Genomic DNA, 15,885 nt, shown 5'->3' with positions numbered 1-15,885 from the left:
GAAGTCATTTTTAAACTTGCTTTATTTCTTAATTAACGTGTTATTCAATTATGTTTTCAGTTTTAGTAACCTTATATCGTGACTCGTATTGGCAACTAATCGCAATTAAATATTATACTTATCGGCCTGTTCGGTTTTTAGCCGTGTTGAATTTAGTTCGTTTGGTCCACGGCAGGCGTCGCTTATCCGCGCGATCTTCACGAGACTTTGAAACGTGACGTGTCAACCAGGTGTCAGCGCCGCCATTTTGAAAACTGTTTTCCAAGCGAAGTATTGCACAAAAACGAGTTTAAATGACGATTACTGCTGACTTTTTTCAAACTTTCCTGATTGCTATCAAAACAAACAAAACTTCTGGCTTGATTACATCAGCATTCGAAAGAGGGCGCGCGCGTCTTTTGACGACGTTGGCAGATCGCCCTGTATACCAACTATATACCAAGTTTCAAGATATTATTTGTCACATTTTTCAAGTTCTGCTGCGGGAAACCAACCCGACCTCTTTACACTGACCTCAGCAGCCCATGGCAGAAACCCACCGGACCTTCAGTCCAGGGGAGCTAAAAATTAACATTTCTCACATTTCTTAGGATCAAAAGGCACATAAACATTACTTAAAGAAGAACTGAAGTCATTTTTAAACTTGCTTTATTTCTTAATTAGCGTGTTATTCAATTACGTTTTCGGTTTTAGTAACGTTATATCGTGACTCGTATTGGCAACTAATCGCAATTAAATATTATACTTATCGGCCTAAGTCTCGACTTGTGCGAGACTTCAAAACGTGAAGTGTCAGCCAGGTGTCAGCGCCGCCATTTTGAAAACTGTTTTCCAAGCGAAGTATTGCACAAAAACGAGTTTAAATGACGATTACTGCTGACTTTTTTCAAACTCTCCTGATTGCTATCAAAACAAACAAAACTTCCGGCTTGATTACATCAGCATTCGAAAGAGGGCGCGCGCGTCTTTTGACGATGTTGGCAGATGTCGGTCACTTTGATTTGCGCTGTACGTTTTACTTCCGTCCTACGGTGTCTCGCACAGGTCTCAACGAATCTCGTTTACGGCCGTCGCTTTGACATATGGACTGATATATTACAGAGCGTATTTCAAACACTCAAAACTTGCTACAGCAGTGACAAAATAGCGATCAAAAATGCATTTCTATATTTAATAAAATGAGATAAATAGAATTTTGATAATAAAAAATCTGCCTTCAGATCTCCTTTAATGATTCAGACAAGTCCCAGAGCTGCTCCTGTAGTAACACCACACCACCACCTCCCCGTGTAAAACTAACCCACTCTGAATAGGGCGTATTTCTCTTTCTCCCGCCGATTGACTCACTAACAGTGTTGTGACTCCGTGGCGTTGCAGGAGTGCAGAGCTCAGACGCAGGCTGGTATCAGATGCTCACGCAGTCTCTGAGTGATGAACAGAAGAAGCAGCTGCAGGAGATCTACAGTCTGGCCCAGCAGAGGAGGAACGCAGCAGGAAAAGGCCTGTGGTGAGCATCTCCTGCCTCGAAAACCCTCTCTCAACAGGAACACTGCAAACATGGCGACAAGTCTGTAAAGATATTTGGATTTGAATTTTCAAAAAATCTCAAATTACGAAATGGTGTTATTGGGGAACATTGGGGTAGGAACAGTAATTCCACCTCGCATCGCACCATCCTGTTGCTGATTCGTGGAATTGTTTTATTCCTTTGCATACATCAGATAAAATTCAGGCTTTAATAACCGAGATTATTAATTTAATTTCAGGTCCATATCCAATTTCCAAACAGGAGCGAAATTCAGGTTTACAAAATTCAAATTATTGATTATTCTTTTTCCATCGTTAGCTTTTTTTTATTTTTATTTTTTCACGACCCATTTCCTTACAAGAAGCTCATCGTACATTCAGAGAGAACACGCAAAATTCTCGCTGGTCAAGCGTTCGTGAGAACATTGTTGCTAGGCAACTGGGAAGTACAGACAACGAACATCAACATATTTGTGTTTTCCGCACGAGAAAGAGAACAAAAGATGTATTCAGTGTCTGAGGGACTGAAGTCACTGTTGCTAGGTAACGGGGAAATACGGACGCCGGGCTTAAAGTGGCTAATGACTGAGACGATATTGGAAATTAGACAGGGAACAGCGATATTTATTTCCCTAAGATGGATTGAGAGATTATGAAAAAATGATGCAACATAGAGCAAGAATTACACTGAAGCTCTGAACGAACGTTGCAACAACCCCAACCTGAGAGAATTTTTTTTTTCCCCCCTTCTGGAGAGGTGAGGATCAGAACTGAACACACCGTTTGTGTGGAATCTTCTATCGACACAGAGTGAATAGTGTTTGAAAACAGAGGTGCAAAAGATTCAGCCGTAGCAATGATCATTTTTGACACTTTCTCCGGGAAACCTTTTTTTTTTTTTAAAGTTTGATATGAAGTATTAATCGTGTGAGCATAGCCACATGACATGGTGATGTAAGTGTGTATCCCGGTCGATATGTTTTATTATTACAGTAGACCCCCGCCTATTCACGGTTCAGTATTCACGAATTCACATATTCGCGGGATTTTATATAGAACATATCTCCTATAGACCCCTTTCACATGACGTCACCGCGCCGCGAGATTTTGTTAGGCGCCATATTGGAAGACCAAGTACATGCACTCACAATATAAAACAAAGTACGAGCGAGAGTAAAGTGACACGATGGCTGATAATTCTGGTTATGTGAGTACATTACCAGCTGCAGAAAGGGCACGGTATGTGGAGAAACTGGCTGTGATTGATGGGTTTGACCCATATGATAAGACTCGCGGCAAGGGAGAATGGAAACATAAGGAGGACCGGACACCAATTCTGCCATCTGTTTGCTACCCAGACATTGTAAACTATTTGTTGTTTACACCCAGTGCCTACACTCAGTGTTCGAACTATGCCGATATTTTCGGGGGGGGGTCCCTTTTTTTCCCTTGAGGGGGGCGGGGGTGCTGGCGCTTGTCTCGGAGCGCGGATCTCCAAACACATGAGAAGCCTATCTTACGCACATATCACGCGGACTCCACACACGCATCGCGTCTGAAGTCATAACTCATCAGGGGAAATCGTGTCCGCATTGGCATGTTCAAAAAACAACCTCGCGTCAGCAATGATACCACACGCAAGGAAAAAAAAACAAACAGGCTACTCAACAACCAACCTGGCAGCAGCGAGCAAGCCCCAAACCATCCTAAATTATTATTATTATTAAATTGTAGAAGTCTGGGAGCAGGGTTCCTACACAGTATGGAATTTGATTTTAGTATTTTCCAGGTCTGGAAAAGTATGGAAAATGGAAATTAGGGTATGGAGAAATATTTGTGTTTCCAGACCTTTGCCGCTACATAGTAAAATGAAGCTCAACATTCCGACATTCAGTTGAATTTTGCCAAAGAAATGTGTTGAAATGCGGAGGGAGGGAAACGGGTGTTCTGTTGTACTGGCATGCGCTCCGCCACACCTCCTGAACCTGCTTGCTTCTTGCAAGACTTTGGACAAGACGCAGGAAAACCCCCTGCTCCAAAACGCCTCTTGAACACGCGTGAACACACATCATAGCTCCAGTCAGTGTAAAAATGCTTATGGCTTATTTGGCAGTGTTGCCAGAATTTGCTAGAAAAATAAGGCACATGGACCCTGAAAACAAGCGACCCAAGACAAAAAAAACTGCCGACAAAAATATGAAGGCTGTGTACGCAAACATACATATAAACTGAACAATGCTGTTATTACATCATTATTATAATTACATTCCATTTAGTTGTCGCTTTTATCCAAAGCCACTTACAGTTATTACAGGGTACAACATGGTTACAACCTGGAGCAATGTGGGGTTAAATGCCTTGCTCAAGGGCACTGCAGCCATTACATACTGGTTAGGGTGGCCACGTCTGCCATCTCTTGGTATGTGGACAAAATGTGATCTACAGTGGAACTAACACACGGCCTTCATAAAACACAATAGTAAATACAAAAAATGCCATAATGACTGTTTTCAAATTATTAGCTTCGATAAACTTGTGTGTGTGCACAACATACAGTACAGGGTGTCCCGAAAAAATGTATACACACTTTGAATCATTGTGAAGTAGGTGTTTATTAAAATTCATTTCATTTTCAAGGTGTAATAGAATTTACAGACATCACTTTATTGTTTTATCACTGCCTCTAACTGATGTTTATAGTCTACGCTATGAGACCTGCAACAGTCACTGAAATGCCGCTTTTCCACTACAAACGCGGCTGAGTCGGGCTGAGTCGTGCCGTGCTGAGTCGGGCTGAGCGGGGCTGTTGGAGTTGCATTTCGACTACAACCGCGCTGAACCGTGCTGGCTGGAAGTGGGTGGACACATTGGGTGGAGTTAGCGAAAGTGGGTGGACGTCAGGTGATGTCGTTAAGCAGCGCAAACAGTGACATCAGTGAGCTTTTAAGCGGTAGTCTCACAACCCGAATAGTAAACAATAAACATGGAGGACATGGAGTCGTTAGTGTTGCTGGTCTTGGTTCTGTGGCTTGTTGTCACCGACAACGCCAACAGATACTGGCAAGAGCGTATAGATGAGGCGAGGCGCATAAGGCTTCAGAAATTCTCGTAATTCGTAATTCTTCTCCTTCCGGGTTTACGGTGTTTACAGATCCCAGCGTGCTCGCGGGGCGTGTGTGGGCATGTGAGGACACTCCTCCTCACCAATCAGTGCACAGGGGAGTGTCTGCTCACGCCCCCAGCCTCACTCAGCTCGCTTTGGCTCGCTTCAGCCCCACTCCAAAACGGTGTGAGTTTTAGGGGCTAAGCAGGGCTGAAGCGAGCTGAGTCGTGCTGGTTTTTGGTAGTCGAAACGCGAGCCGTGTCGGGCTGAAGTGAGCTGAAGTGAGCTGAAAAAGGGTAGTGGAAAAGGGCCAAAAGTGAATGTCCAAAAATACCAAGAGAATTGAATGTGATTTGCATTGTCAGCAGCGACTGGACCAGAATGGATGTCAGTTTGAGAACAGGCGGTGACTAAATAATAAAATGTCTGTAAATTCTATTACTCTTTGAAAATTACACGGATTTTAATAAACACATACAGTACGTTACAGTGATTAAAAGTGTGTATACATTTTTTTTCGGGACATCCTGTATGTGCTTGACATCTTCACACACCTGTGTTTTAATGTCTTGAAGTGTGCATCAGGTACGTGTGCGTCAGAGTGGCATCCTGTATTTTGTGTAATGTGTATATATATTTATGACAAAAACAGGGCACTGATACAAATTTTAGGCCAAGCTAAATATGGTATGCATTTTGGTGGTATGTCATAATGTGAGCACCTGTTTGATTTTCAAGTAATTCTTTTAAATATATGAGTAGTTGTTTGTTCGCTGAAGTCTCCAAACCTGAGAATTTGACAGAGGTGGACAAAGTACCCAACTTCATTACTTAAGTCAAAGTACAGATCCCACTGGTTAAATGTTACTCTGATACAAGTGAAAGTTGTCCAGTCAAATTTTTAATTAAGTTAAAGTACTGAAGTACTCGCTTTTAAAAATACTTAAGTATTAAAAGTACATTTTCTGTCAATGCATTGTTGTATTATTGCCACAACGATGACAAAACCTAATGCCGTTACCAAAGACAGAAATGTGAATTGACAAAATGAACGCATGCTGTGCCATCATGGTGGTTTAATGTTAAGCTAGCTAGTCAGTGAAGCGCCACCTGACATGCTAGCAAACTCTTTTCAAACTCAAAATCATTATTGGCTAGCTAATGCTACTAGAAAAGAAAGATTTCTACATTGATTATTTGGCAAGATTATGCTAAAACATATTTCTGAAAGGACTTCAGGTAAGTTAACGTTATTCATGTTGGCGTAACTCTGTTTTTACACGCTAACTAACAGCGTCCGAGTTAACTAGCATTAGCCATGGACAAAGGCTATGGCAACTTGGCGGGCAAATCCATAGAAAGTCGTTTTAGAAAAGAAAAGAAAAAAATCATCCACTTTCAAAGCTGCTTCATAGTAACGAGGACCTTGACAGAAATGTAGTGGAGTAAAAAGTCCGATATTTGTCTTTCAAATGTAGTGAAGTTAAAGTTGTAAGTTTCCAAAATAAATACTACTCAAGTAAAGTACAGATACTCAAAAAGTGTACTTAAGTACAGTACTCAAGTAAATGTACTTCGTTACTGTCCACCTCTGGAATTTGAGTATGGAAAAAGTCTGGAATTTTAAATTTGAAAATGTGTAGGAACCCTCTGGGAGGCTTGCTCCTCATCCAGTTATCAACTTGGGGCCAATTTAGCATGTTTTAAATCTGAATTTCTTGCGTTTGCTTACCTCAAAGTGTCCGCAGATCATGCACAGACTTATCCATTATATCCACAGTTTTTTGCCAAGTCTCACACAGGTTTCTTTCAAGTCTACTGTTGGGCCAATAAATCATAAATAAAACAGCTCAGATTTGTTTGTTTAAGTCGTTTGCGACTCCACTTTATTCTCGTGGGTTCACATACCGCTGCTGTTATTATCCCCTTATCACGAGTTTGTTGGTCTTCCAAAATGGCGCAGGGTCTGTTTACTTCCGGTTTCGGGTGACGTCAGTGAAAGGGGTCTATACATTCGCGGAAATCTCAGCGATTCGCGGTCATTTGCGGCGAACATATCGAACGTTTACGCACTGCGAACGTTTACGCACTGCTACATTCTCGGAGCCGAATGCTCGCTCGCTATTGGCTGAAGTTTGAATGGCGGGCTGCTGCTCATTGGCTGATACGAATGAGCGCATTGTACAGTACAGTCTCGCGGGTCCCGTAGTTCAGACTTGTTCACTTGTTGTGCGTTCTTGGTATTTTTGAATAATTTTTACGCCCTACAACGGCTCCTAAACGCTCTGCATCTTCTAAGGCTCCTGCCAAGGAACCTAAGCACCAGAAGAAGGCAATGACGCTGCAGGAGAAGGTAGGACTTCTCGATATGCTAAAGGAAGGGAAGAGTTTTGCGGCAGTGACTAGGGTGTCGTATACTCGTCTCGTCTCATCTTCTTCCGCTTATCCGGGACCGGGTCGCGGAGGCAGCAGTCTAAGCATGGAAGCCCAAACTTCCCTCTCCCCAGACACCTCGGCCAGCTCCTCGGGAAGAACACCGAGGCGTTCCCAGGCCAGCCGAGAGACATAGTCCCTCCAGCATGTCCTGGGTCTTCCCCGGGGCCTCCTCCCGGGGGGACATGCCTGGAACACCTCCCCAGGGAGGCGTCCAGGAGGCATCCGAAAAAGATGCCCGAGCCACCTCAGCTGGTTCCTCTCGATGTGGAGGAGCAGCGGCTCTACTCCAAGCTCCTCCCGAGTGACTGTGCTTCTCACCCTATCTCTAAGGGAGCGCCCAGCCACCCTGCGAAGGAAACTCATTTCAGCCGCTTGTATCCGCGATCTTGTTCTTTCTGTCATTACCCAAAGCTCATGACCATCGTATACTGTCATACGTATTTTCGAAAACTGTCTACAAATTGGTCAGAAGTGTATCTAAAGTGTTTGGGATCATAGCCTAGGGTATAGGGAGTGTTTTAGACATCAAAATAAGCATTTGTCAGACATTCTCAAAGGTATTTACAGTCAATCTTGCTCCCAATGCATTGACCGCCCTATTTGGGGTGCTACCACCTGAAATTTCCCTTTCAAAAAATTACTCTCAGGCGGTGGCCTTTGCGTCCCTGCTAGCAAGGTGCCTCATCCTCTTGAGGTGGAAACAAGAGTGTCCTCCCTCTCATGATCAGTGGTTAACGGAGTTGATGAAGTTTTTACATGTAGAAAAAATGAGGTGCATACTTGCTGGGTCGACTATAAAATTTGATAAAACATGGCAGCCATTTCTTAAATTTATGGATCAGTATAAATTGTCCATCAGTGCATGAATGAAAGAGGGCTGTTGCTGTCTACTACTGATAGTGTTGGTCTGCTGTCTTGTTTAATTTTAATTTATTTTATTTTTTTTTATTACTATCACTTAATTTAATTGTATAATAATTATTCATTTATTATTTGTCTTTTTGTTATAATTAATGTTTGTTATTTTTTAAAAAGGGTGAAAAATGGTCAGCCAAGAATGTATCGTGAACATTGCATTTTGTGTACAGTGCTGCCGCAAAATCATAAATAAAGTTGGGAAAAAAATAAATAAATAAGCATTTGTGAGCCGTTTTATGGGGGGGGGGTTTACAAGTATTCGCGATTTTGGCTTATTCGCGGCCATGTTCGGTCCCTAACCCCCTCGAATACTGAGGGCTTACTGTATACATACAGGACACTTTTCCATGGAATAAAAATGTGTTCTAGTCCCTTATACCGGGTTTCGTTCATTTGGTTTGATAGCATGCAATTTTGTTAGCATATCACTTATCCTACCTGTATTACATCACTCTAGACAATGGAGAATGAACGTTGAATACGGTTTACGATATTGCATGGTTGTCAAGACGACATGACGTCACACGTCGGAGCTGATGCGAATATCCAACGAGAGAGTTTTCTGTCGCGCACAAGCATTTCTGTGCTCACCAGGAAAGAGAGAGACACATTTAACACCTGAAAGGCTCCCAAAACTTCATTATGGCTTGTTTTACAATCAGGGTACAAAGTTTGTGTCACAGGGGTCCAAAATTCAAATTGATTCAAACTGGTTCTTGTACCAGTTTTTAAGTGAAGGACAAGTTAAAGAACAGATTTGAGGTAATTTTTTGATGTGTGTATGGTAGTTTTGTGTAATCTGCTATAAGATAAAGAAGATTAAGTGTAGCTTTAAGCAGGGCTGGGAGAAACAAATGAAGTGATTCTCAGAAAGGACGTTTTTTTTTTTTTTTTGACAATTCAGAATCCACTACTTCCATAGTGCTTTTAAATATCAGGCTGTAAGCTTTGTGTTAGTTGTCTCTAATATTTATGTCCCAATATCTTGACCACATTTTAGGATGAAAATAATCATTTTAGATATGTTATTTTATATTGAAAAATTAGCTGTCTCGGAGAGGACATTTTTTGACACAATTACATACTAATTTGATCAAAATAGTCTGAAAACTTACTGGCATTCAACATTGAAACTTAACTATGTTTCCAATGATATGGAACCAAATATTTGTCTCATCTCATCTCATCTCATTATCTCTAGCCGCTTTATCCTGTTCTACAGGGTCGCAGGCAAGCTGGAGCCTATCCCAGCTGACTACGGGCGAAAGGCGGGGTACACCCTGGACAAGTCGCCAGGTCATCACAGGGCTGACACATAGACACAGACAACCATTCACACTTAGCCTGGCTAACGCGACTTCAAAGCTCTGCGAGCATTTGGTCTGGCCAAGCTATTAAGCCCAACCGTTTCCCAGAGCCCGTGGTTGACCCGCCTCCCTGAAATGCCTCAGTTTGCTACTGGTCGAAGCCAGAAAAGGCTGTGACGAAGCTTAAACCAATCACATCACTCTTTCCTCTGACGTATGTGACGTGACGGGGCTAACTGGTAGATTAAACTCTTACCGAAGCCGGTCGGGAGCAAGGCGAAAACGTCCTTCCTTTCAATAAATACCTCCAGGGCTGCTCTTTGCTCCGTTTTCAATGAGAACTTCCCGTTGAATGCTTTCAATACGGCATCTACCGCTGTGTTAAAGGCTTGCCGCTGCTCCATGTTCGTGATGTGAATGAAGCGCTTCCGGCATAGATTCTGTAAACAATCTATGGCTTCCGGTCGCAGTTCTACTACGTCACTGCCTTGAACACGCCTCTACCCAGGGCCGTTGGAGATGCTCAAAGTTGATTGGTTCCCGATTTTTCGGGAGCTTGGAAATGCTGTAGATAGCCTGCCTGGCCAGACTAAGCTCGGAACAGGCCCTCGTGTTGCGTCACGCTTAGGATGGGCGGGCCCAGGCTAATTCACACACTCACCTACGGTCAATTTAGAGTCACCAGTTAACCTAACCTGCATGTCTTTGGACTGTGGGGGAAACCGGAGCACCCGGAGGAAACCCACGCGGACACGGGGAGAACATGCAAACTCCACACAGAAAGGCCCTCGCCGGCCACGGGGCTCGAACCCGGACCTTCTTGCTGTGAGGCGACAGCGCTAACCACTACACCACCGTGCCGCCCCAAATATTTGTTTTATGGTATAAAGAATGATTTAAGTGCATCCCTTTCGGAGCTACCTGTGGTCAAAAAAGCACTTTTTCTAAATGACACGAGTAATTTTGCTAAATATGACATATATTGCCATACATTCAACAAAAATAACGTTATCACCATTTTTTTTTTTTTGCATGGCAAATAGAGCTATCACAGGGCTACCATAAACAACCAAGTTTATTTAGTCAAGCCTTTTGATATTGAAGATAATAAGTGTTAAATGTGATTTTTAGCTTGCGTACCCTGGTTGTAAAACAACCCTTATATATTCTTCACACGTATTTACAAGCAGCGGTGAACCGTTACTATTAGAGCTGGGACTTGAGCGTGACCAAAACTTAGCCAGACACCAAAAAAGTGACAGGGTAAAGGATTTTGTAAGGGATTAGCATCAGGCTGCCAGGTCGCTTCGCTGTGTGTAGCTGTCGATGTTGATTTTAAACGCAACTATATAAATTACACAGGGAAATTAATACTTAAGTCTGAGTGAAAAATACTGTAGCGAGCGTGCAGCGTGGAAGAGTCTGGAGTCAGAAATCTTAGTTTCTCGGTCGTTAGCCTGTAGCTCTCGATAGATAGCACTGGCTTGACCGCTTTATTAGCATTCGCTAACACTACTGATGAACGCTACACTGGCTGGAAGGTGACTTCACTGCTGCGCTGACAGCGCCGACTCACGGTTAAGCTCACGTTGGCCTTCGAGAAGGCCGAGGGCGATAAATTTTTGGTCCCTCCTACTGCAAATCAAAATCTGATTGGTTAATTAAATCATCTGTCACTTCCTACATAAACATACACTGCCACGGCCTTCTGTCCCGGCAATGAAGTCCTAACCAGTGAGTGAGCAGCTCTAAACTCTTCTCAGCATAGACACAACAAACAAAAAACTCTCATTGGATAACTCGATTTTAATGTTTTCAGGACAGTAACGCTTTCATTTCTGAAGAAAGTTTGATAGAAAATTAGAAGAGAATTATAATGAAATTATGAAAGAAATTGGATATAACGTTGGAAATGCTGATATGTTTGGGCTTCTCTGAAGGACTAGAAGGCCCTGACAGTTCCCCTCTGTTTACAAGAGAAAAACATACCAATGGACATGAAAAACTGGAAGAGAGAGTGTGTACGTGTTATAATAATATTAATAATAGAGTTGAACCGGCTACTCGGCTGAAACGAGTATCCGGTACAGATAAAGCACTTTTGCCGAGTACGAGTATTATATGAGTAATATGAGTCAATATCTGTGCTCGGACTGAATAAAAATCCTCACACAGCGTCACAGCGCCCCTCCCCTACACACACCGCTCTGCTCACTCACACAGAGAACAGCTCTCTGTCTCTCCCTCAGCCACTCCGGTTCGTGGGTCTTTTCCGTTAACGTTTCAGGTTTCTTCAGCTTCAAGTTTGTTTTTATTTCAGTTTGTACTTATTTATAACCAGTAGAGTTCTGGTAAATGTGGGTTCGTTCAGACGTGGTGCTTGGTAGAAAGCGACTCGCGTCTCTGCCTGTCGGAAATTTTTTTTTTCTTTTTTTAACTGTCGGTTAAAAACAGGGTTTTTTTTACTTCACGCATTGAGTGTCTGACACTTTCTTGCTGTAATTCATGTAAAAATAAAGGTAGTAGTGGTATAAGTATTACAAATTAAGCTACACACTCTCTCTCTGCCGGTCATTGGAGTTTTTTTTTTTTTTAAACCGTCAGTTGGCTCTAACCAGTTTTATTTTACTTCATGCACTGAGTGTCTGACACTTTCTAGGTAGTAGTGGTATAAATAATATTACAAATTAAGCTACACACACACGCACACCTGGTGTGGAAAAAAAAAATCACACTGATCATAAAAAAAAAATTGAAAGTTAAAAAAAGAAAGTTATGTTGAGTATGAAAACTCTTGTTCATTACATTTCATTTCATAATTGCAACCGCATGTGTTATATTCATTGTTGCAAAACTTGTTCTGTAAACAGTTCGTTTGCTATCGTGATCAAAACCGTCGATCTGAAGCTCAATGCTGATGCTGTCCTGTAAATAGTTTTCTAATCAGCAATAAATATAACAATTTCTGATCAACCCATATCAATTGCATGCTTAAAATAACATACTGGTTAAAGCCCCGCCCGTTTCAAGACAACCAGACCCACTTCCGGGTTAAGCCCCGCCCACTCCGAGTACGGCTACGGCTACAGATAATTCATATGGTTAACAGATACAGATAATGCTGTACTCGCTCATCCCTAATTAATAATAATATTGGCTGGATTTTTTTCATAGTATATCAGATATATTCCATTCAGCTACTCGTTTTCGACTCGACTCGTTCAATATCACGCTCGCTGAATGGAATATATCTGATCTACCACTCAACGGCAGCCAATATTATTTAAAGATCATGCTTTTAATTTTTATTATTATTATTATTATTATTATTATTATTATTATTATTTTTGTCCTCTCTCTGTCTCAGAGGGATCTCTTGTGTGCGGGAGGTACCAGAGCGCTTGGATGAAGACACGATTGTGGGTTTTGGATCTGCAAACGGTTTTAACTCCAGAATCAGCGTCCTGACTTTATAAGGACACAATCGGAGCAACGCATTGGAGCGGAGCTTCGAGAGTCGTTTTCAGCCAGGGCTTAAAAAGTGGCTCCACAGATCCAGAATCCCAGCAGGATCACTGAGGCTCTTGGATAAGAGAGAGGCCTTGTCCTAGCACAGCCTGACTCACTAGTAGTGTGTGTGTGTGTGTGTGTGTGTGTGTGAGAGAGAGTGAGCAGTAAGTATGAGTGACAGTCGTGTGTATGAGCACCTAAACTCTATCTGTATTATCTGCTGGACTTCATCACTTCCCCTTTGTCAGCTGTGACACTCTGAGTGTGTGATATAGAGAGTGTTTTACTATAAGAACACTGCAAAAAATTGAAAACTGAATTTGAGGAGAAAATTACTTAATACTAGTGAAATTATCTTGCTGCATGGACAGATATTTTTACTTGGTAAGACATCTTGGAATAAGTTGGTTGCAATCTAGAACGAGGTTTAATAACATCAGAATCGGTGTCGTTTTCTTCTAATAGGAAATGCGAGATCGTTTAAACAATATTCGAGATATTTTCACTTCCTACGACATCATTTTTTGCAGTGAAGGCAAACTCTCTCACACACACTCATACACAGGTTGCGTGTGCCGTCAGTGTTTTGAAGGTATGTTCGTGTCCATGTTGTGATCTCCGTACTGGGAAGACTGTGCTTTATATTTGTTACATGTTCGTATGTCTGACTTTTTTTTTTTTTTGTATTAGTACGTTTTGAGAATTAACTTAAATCATAAAATTGACTCTGCCACTACATCACCTCCGTGTCGTTCTTCTGAATCTTTAAGATTTTCTTATCAAGGCACACTGTGAACCAGGTTGCTTAGCAACAGAAAGCTCAGTGCGATCTTTATTTTGTCGTCTGTTATTATCACATCTGTCACCCTGACAGTACACAGCAGCTGCTGTTCAAGATCACTGAAGACTGTGAAGTGCCTTCCTGGGAAAATTTTTTAATTTTCTTTTTTAAAAAATTTTTTTTATTTGATGTTTCCACCGTGCGGAACGAGCCTGAAAGACGAAGAATGCTCGAGTTTGAGACGCGCTTTGTACTTTATATTAACTTCAAACTGTACAAACACTAGTTAATAATAAACTCTGTAAACTTTCCCATTAACTCATGCCTCCTACTGAAGAAAATCAGAACAATATCAGGTTTTTTTTTTTTTATTATACCCCCACTCTGGGGGGTGGGGGTACTGGTTTACCTCTGTCCATCCGTATCTCTCTATCTCTGTCCGTCCGAAACACCCTTTTTCTCAGCAACCACAAATCATAGCCACTTGGTACCAAACTTCAGCTTGGGGTTCTGTACCATGTGTACCGTTTTCAGGTCTCTCGCACATCAACTTCCTGTTTACCGACTGAATGTATTTACGAAACATACAGTTAGGTCCATAAATATTTGGACAGAGACAACATTTTTCTAATCTTGGTTCTGTACATTACCACAATGAATTTTGAACAAAACAATTCAGATGCAGTTGAAGTTCAGACTTTCAGCTTTAATTCAGTGGGTTGAACAAAATGATTGCATAAAAATGTGAGGAACTAAAGCATTTTTTAAACACAATCCTTTCATTTCAGGGGCTCAAAAGTCATTGGACAAATTAAATAATTGTAAATAAAATGTTCATTTCTAATACTTGGTTGAAAACCCTTTGTTGGCAATGACTGCCTGAAGTCTTGAACTCATGGACATCACCAGATGCTGTGTTTCCTCCTTTTTAATGCTCTGCCAGGCCTTTACTGCAGCGGTTTTCAGTTGCTGTTTGTTTGTGGGCCTTTCTGTCTGAAGTTTAGTCTTTAACAAGTGAAATGCATGCTCAATCGGGTTGAGATCAGGTGACTGACTCGGCCATTCAAGAATATTCCACTTCTTTGCTTTAATAAACTCCTGGGTTGCTTTGGCTTTATGTTTTAGGTCATTGTCCATCTGTATTATGAAACGCCGACCAATCAGTTTGGCTGGATTTGAGCACACAGTATGTCTCTGAATACCTCAGAATTCATCCGGCTGCTTCTGTCCTGTGTCACATCATCAATAAACACTAGTGACCCAGTGCCACTGGCAGCCATGCATGCCCAAGCCATCACACTGCCTCCACCATGTTTTACAGATGATGTGGTATGCTTTGGATCATCAGCTGTACCACGCCTTCGCCATACTTTTTTCTTTCCATCATTCTGGTAGAGGTTGATCTTGGTTTCATCTGTCCAAAGAATGTTCTTCCAGAACTGCACTGACTTTTTTAGATGTTTTTAGGCAAAGTCCAATCTAGCCTTTTTATTCTTGAGGCTTATGAGTGGCTTGCACCGTGCAGTGAACCCTCTGTATTTACTTTCATGCAGTCTTCTCTTTATGGTAGATTTGGATATTGATACGCCTACTTCCTGGAGAGTGTTGTTCACTTGGTTGGCTGTTGTGAAGGGGTTTCTCTTCACCATGGAAATTATTCTGCGATCATCCACCACTGTTGTCTTCTATGGGCGTCCAGGTCTTTTTGCATTGATGAGTTCACCAGTGCTTTCTTTCTTTCTTTCTTTCTTTCTTTCTTTCTTTCTCAGGATGTACCAAACTGTAGATTTTGCCACTCCTAATATTGTAGCAATTTCTCGGATGTTTTTTTTCTGTTTTCGCAGCTTAAGGATGGCTTGTTTCACCTGCATGGAGAGCTCCTTTGACCGCATGTTTTCTTCACAGCAAAATCTTCCAAATGCAAGCACCACACCTCAGATCAACTCCAGGCCTTTTATCTGCTTAATTGAGAATGACATAACGAAGGAATTGCCCACACCTGCCCATGAAATAGCCTTTGAGTCAATTGTCCAATTACTTTTGGTCCCTTTAAAAACAGGGTGGCACATGTTAAGGAGCTGAAACTCCTCATCCAGTTTTAATGTGGATACCCTCAAATGAAAGCTGAAAGTCTGGATTTTATGTCCATGTCCATTATATAACTATAGCCTGAATATGTTTCAGTAAACAGGTAAAAAAACTAAATTTGTGTCAGTGTCCAAATATATATGGACCTAACTGTATAGCATGGATTTACAAAATTTTCATTACACTTTTCTCAACAACTACAAATCACACCTGCT

General features: G+C 41.7%; 1 protein-coding gene across 2 annotated transcripts in view; it reads left to right on the top strand.

Annotated features, from left to right (window-relative positions):
• Window positions 1-13,537, top strand: part of ipo8 (importin 8) — a 96,517-nt gene extending 82,980 nt beyond the window's left edge. For both annotated transcript variants that reach the window (XM_060903391.1, XM_060903390.1), the window contains exons 24-25: window positions 1,378-1,507; window positions 12,659-13,537. In XM_060903391.1, coding sequence (XP_060759374.1) covers window positions 1,378-1,507; window position 12,659 — 131 coding nt within the window. In that variant the 3' untranslated portion in view covers window positions 12,660-13,537. The remainder of the gene's footprint in view (window positions 1-1,377; window positions 1,508-12,658) is intronic.
• Window positions 13,538-15,885: the final 2,348 nt, after the last annotated feature.

The sequence above is a fragment of the Neoarius graeffei genome, chromosome 21, assembly GCF_027579695.1.
Source record: "Neoarius graeffei isolate fNeoGra1 chromosome 21, fNeoGra1.pri, whole genome shotgun sequence".
NCBI lineage: Eukaryota > Metazoa > Chordata > Actinopteri > Siluriformes > Ariidae > Neoarius > Neoarius graeffei.
Note: the sequence above shows the minus strand (reverse complement) of the source record. Positions and strands in the feature narration are given on the sequence as shown.